We start from the raw sequence: 5,069 nt of genomic DNA, 5'->3' as shown, positions 1-5,069 counted from the left end.
CACAGCCGGAGCCTGTGCGTGGCGGACGGCGCGGGCAAGAGCGACCTCATGGTTTTCAGCCCCAACTTCCCTCCGCCGCCGCCCGGCCCCGCGGCCAAGGACACGCAGCCGGAGCCCTCCGCTCTCCTGGACACGGTCAGTGGCCCTCCCTTGCTCGTTTCTCACCCGTATCCAACCCTTCTGTTCCGTCAGGTGTGCAGGCTCTGCGGGAATCCAGGCTCAGCTCCCACGGCCCGAGAGCGATGAGTGCTTGACGGGTGCTTAAGGATATCAGTGGCACCTTTTGCATCTGCCCTTAGGGGGAATATAGAATTATTGCGGCACCCCGGAGCCGTTATGGTCCGCAGCTGCAGTTTGCTGCTCTAGATTTGAATTGTTCTGTCCTAGAGTGGAATCACTGCCGATTGCGATGAGAGGTGCCCCAAGGGGTCAGCTTTCGAAACAGTCTTGCCTTCTGGTGTGTAGCATTTCCACCCAAGCTTGCTCAAGGATCGAAAAAATGTAGGTTGTGATGTTTGCAGTCCCCCAGGCACTGTGTATTGCCTTATTGCCTTATTGACTGCTGACCGTGCTGGTTTTAGTCTGCTTTCTTATGAAAAATTCTTATCCTTCTCTAATTCTGCTCACGAGAAGATCTGATACAAAGTGACAACTGTATTTCATGGACAAAAGTTTACTATATTCTTTCTACCAGACTCATTAAGAAAGTGGAGAAGGTGTGGCTAACATTTACATATTTCCGTGATCTTTTTCCACATTATCATGTTGCTTTAACTGGTAGCATAAAATGTAGGGCCAGAGGAGTATGGCCCAAGGAAGGTGTGACAAGCAAGACTTTTTTTTCCTTTTCCTGCTGCCCCTATGCCTGAGATTGTGGATTTGTGTTCCTGGCCTTAGAAATAGCATGAAATACACGGGCCCGTTTTGATGTTTTTTCAAAATTTACATCAATGGCAACATCGTTTCAAAAGCTCTGGAAATCTCTTCTGTAATGAAGAAACAAAGTAACAACGCCAAAAATGAAAGAACCACCATTCCCAGCCAAGTCTCAAATAACACTCTCCTACATGGTCCCTGTCATGTGTTACACTGGTGCTCTCACCAACAATTCGGTCTTTTTCTCAGAACATGACATCAATGGCATCACCATGTAGAGTTGTCCCAGTATCACCTTTAGAAAGAGTTTTGCTCCCAGGTCTGCCACACTTCCATCTGACACAGCTGAAGCATTACAAGACATGAAATGTCAGCAGCAGAGGTTCTGCTGTAAACTGCGTTGATGATGCCGTCTCTGAGTGTTTTATGGTGCTGTCGTTGCTGAGAAGGATAAGCAAAAGCCGTGTTGAGCCTTGGGATAGGAAAGGAAGCTGTGGTCTGTGACACTGAGTAGGGCCTGGCCATTTCCTCATCTGGAGGGTGATCTTGAGAAGTGGGAAAACATGTTTTTGGGGAAACCGCAAATCCATGGGAAGGCCATGGGTCATGACATAAGAAAAGAACATGAGATCATATATTTACCTTGAGGACACATCTCAGAGTGGTGAGTGGAGGATGCCTAGAGGACAGTGTGAGGCAGGATGGGAACAGAATGCTCTTGCCAAGGATCATTTCCTAGGCCCTAAGGGTTTGGAGTGGATGCCTTCCTGATCATGAGACAGCGTGTGATACTGAAATGCTCACAGATGTTCCTTTGAGGTTCTCAGCATCTTTCATCAGAGACGGGCCCTTGTGGTGGTTCCTGCCTGACAGAGACCATGCCTTGGTAAGAGCTGGTGAGATGGAGAGTGCTGAATGTTGTTTTATGAATTGCTTGTTTCAGAAATGGTGTTGTGGAAGGGGAACACTTCAAGCTGCTGTCCTTGTGTAGTGGTGGGCATTTATAGTCGTTTTCACAGCCACTGGTGTCACCATGATGGTTCCTTGCCCCTCCTCAGGTGGGATTTATAAGGACACGTGATGAGGTGGCTGTAATCTTTATGTGCTCAACCTCCCCTATTTGTGCACTGGACAGGTGGCCGCACTGGAGGTGGTGTGTCCTGATGTCGCACATGGCTCATTCTGATATTTGCAGGCACAAACCTGCACTTCAGCCCAGCTCTGCTTTCATATGGTACAAATTCTCCCACTGAACTGACCATGTGAGTGCTTTTGTGCTTTGTTTTTTGCTGTGGTTCTCTTGATGATACAAAGATGTGTGGACTGGGATCACATCTGCCACAATTCTAACCACAGAATCTTCATGAAGTCTAAATGCAGCTTTGTGGTGTTCCCGCCTGAGATTGCTGAAAAGGAGCAAAGCATTGGTGGTGAACAGGCAGCTGGGAAGAGCCTGCCAGATGCTGTGTGGCTTTTCAGCCCTCAGTATGTTCTCTACACCAATCACGAGGGAAGGTGAGGATGTACAAAGAATTGAATCACATGCAGAGCAGAGTTTACAGCTGGGTCATGTTGCTGGGTTCTAGCAGTGTTTGATATTTTGTCAGTGATCCTGCATGTGGCACTAAATAGGGCCTGGAGTCATGTGGTGGGGAGGGGGAGTTTAAGTGGGGGAGTGTGTTGCCTAAGGAAAACGTGGATACTGGGTAGAACACAATCTATGTCATTGGGGAGGAGTTATGGAGATCTCGTTTCACACGGAATGGGATAAAGGGCATCAGTAGAAAACCTTGAGAAAAGGCCCATGTGCAAAAGGCTGCTCTCCTGGGATCCTGTCAGGACCTCCAGTAGTTCTGCATATTCTTGTGCTCTGTTGTTCCCTATGACATTGCTGCTTGTGGCATTACCTGCCTTTTATTGCTTGTATTTTGTGGGGGATGTTGTCGGTCAAACAGAAGGTTTTTCAAATTTGTATCATTCTGCCTGCCTTCTTGAAACATTTCCTCGGTTATTTCTCGGGTCTTGGTCTTGCTAGGGACAGGAAGTTGCTGGTAACATCAAGGGACACCGTCCCTTAAAACCAATACTTCTGGTGCTGGAGTTTCTTTTTCTGAAAAAGCAACCAGTGATGCTACAGGTAAGTCACTTGTACATGAAGAGGCTGTGTGTGAGAGACAGGTGTACTTTGGTTCCTGTTCAGCCGTGGTATCTTCATGTTGGATCAACTGAATGTTGCCTGGATTGAAATGCCCGTGGGTTTGGAGCACCACTGCCTGCTCTCATTCCTTTCCTGTTGCTTCCTGGCACAGGGTGAGCACGTGGAAGCAAGGACAGATGGAGAAGTGACATTAATGCCTTTCTTGGCGTAGGTGTTGTAGGGCATGCAGTAGATGTTCTCAGTGGCAAGGCCGTGGTGTTACACTTGTGGCTTTGGGCTGGATTTGCAGGTGGAACAAGAGTCAGGAAGAAGAGCTCTGCATAGAAGTGTATGACAGCTGCTCGGTAGCTGTGGTCTCACAGTGCTTTTTCAGCAGTATTGGAGGATCGTCGTGCTGGGCTGTGTTGGGTTTGAGTTCCCGAATGAGAGGCTTATCAGTGTTGTTTGGAGTATTTGGAGCCTTTTTTATTAGATGCATCAGCAGCTGTTTCTCTGGCTTTTGTGTCAGAGAGTGGTGGAACCTGTGCTGATGTAGCAGAGATGTTCTTTGCCATCTGACTGCCTTGCTGTGCTATTGCAGGTCCTTGGGAGGACTGGAGGCTGAAGAGTGTGGCCTTTATTCAAAGGGAAGGGAATTTGCAGGTGCATGGGTGGGAGGTAAGAAAGGTTGTTTCCTATCAACAGGGATAGGAGGTGGTAGGGAAAAGAAATGCAAAATCTTTCCAAAGGGTATGTCCATGCTTCATGGTGGGGTGCTATAGGTATTTTTAAAATGATTGTTCAAGGAAAAAATGAACAGAGGTTACAAGCATGGAAGCAGAAGAGAGGGGAGGCAATGACAAGGCACAGAGTACAAGGAAGGAAAACAAAGAGAAAGGAAGAGAGAGAGGAAGAAGAGAAAGGAAGAAGGAAGTAGGAAGGAGATTTAAAAAATTTAATATGGACTTGAAGGAACCAGTGTCAAAAAGAAGAATGAGAGCTTTTCCCAAAGGACATTTACATTGTTCATCATGAGCACGTGGGAAATATTTTAGTCAAGGAAAAAAAGGAGAATAGAGAGGGTGGAATCAGAAGAGGAGGTGGTAAAATAGGACAGGGATAAATAGGAAAGGAAAGACAGGAAAACAGAACAAGGAAGGAGAAGGGAAAGGAGACAACAGAAGGGGAAAAAAGGAATAGCAAAAGGAAATAAGAAGAAATTAAAAAGCAAGCAAGGAGCTTATGCAAGTAAAAATAAAGCCAGAAGGAAAGTAAGAGAGAAAAGAACAGGATAGAAAAATAGAAGCGATGATACAGGAGATGGCCAGAACACACCTACCTTGTCTGCAGACCCTGAGCGGAGTTGGTACCTAACAAGGCTCCATCGTGGCTATAGCACCAGGTTCCGGCGCTAATGACTCCGACTTTGATGATCGGTGCCGCAGCGCCGGTGGCAACGGACGAGCTTTCAGAGGGGCTAAAGAATAATGGAGGATAGGAAGAAAAGAAACAGGAAATAAAGAATAGGGAACGGGAGGGCAATGACGAAATAGAAGGAGAAGGAAAAGGAGAAGAAGTAAAGAGAAGAGTAGAAAGCGGGGGGAGGGGGGGGGAAAAAGGGAGGCAAGAGAAAAGAAACGAAACGAGACTACAAAGAAAGAATTGAAAGAAGAAAGCAAAATAAAATGAGAAAAACGAAGTAAAACCAAGATGTAAACGAGTGTTTGCAAGGAAACAGCAAGAGCTATGAAAAATGAAAGAGAAAAAGGAAGAGGAGCATGGCAGGAGCAGGCGGCAGAGGAGACGCCCATTGCCGGTTGGAGGCGCGGGCGCTGTGGCGGAGCGTGTGAGGCGGCGGAGCAGCGCACGGTGTCGCTGCAGGCTCAGGAACGGCGTCTCGGCGGCTCCGCCCCGGTGCGGCGGAGAGCCCGGCTGTGAGCGCGGGGGGGCGGCGCGGGCCGGGCAGCAGAGCCGGTGCGTCCGGGCGGCGGCGGGGAGCCGTGCGGGGCCCGTGCCGGGGCCGGCAGCCAGAGGGGCACCGGCGGCACCATGGGGG

At 48.5% G+C, this 5,069-nt stretch overlaps 2 protein-coding genes across 2 annotated transcripts in view; both read left to right on the top strand.

The window, feature by feature from the left end:
* Nucleotides 1-246, top strand: part of LOC103618722 (protocadherin alpha-1) — a 10,620-nt gene extending 10,374 nt beyond the window's left edge. The window contains 1 exon segment of the mRNA XM_017738667.1: nt 6-246. Within this exon segment, the coding sequence (XP_017594156.1) occupies nt 6-246 (241 nt within the window).
* Nucleotides 247-4,759: 4,513 nt separating this feature from the next.
* Nucleotides 4,760-5,069, top strand: part of LOC103618720 (protocadherin alpha-5-like) — a gene marked incomplete at its 3' end in the record, with an annotated part of 9,559 nt that continues 9,249 nt past the window's right edge. The window contains exon 1 of the mRNA XM_017738666.1: nt 4,760-4,927. Coding sequence (XP_017594155.1) covers nt 4,760-4,927 — 168 coding nt within the window. The remainder of the gene's footprint in view (nt 4,928-5,069) is intronic.

Source organism: Corvus brachyrhynchos, unplaced genomic scaffold (assembly GCF_000691975.1).
Source record: "Corvus brachyrhynchos isolate BGI_N302 unplaced genomic scaffold, ASM69197v1 scaffold376, whole genome shotgun sequence".
In the NCBI taxonomy this organism is placed as follows: domain Eukaryota; kingdom Metazoa; phylum Chordata; class Aves; order Passeriformes; family Corvidae; genus Corvus; species Corvus brachyrhynchos.
This window is presented reverse-complemented; position numbering and strand designations above follow the sequence as displayed.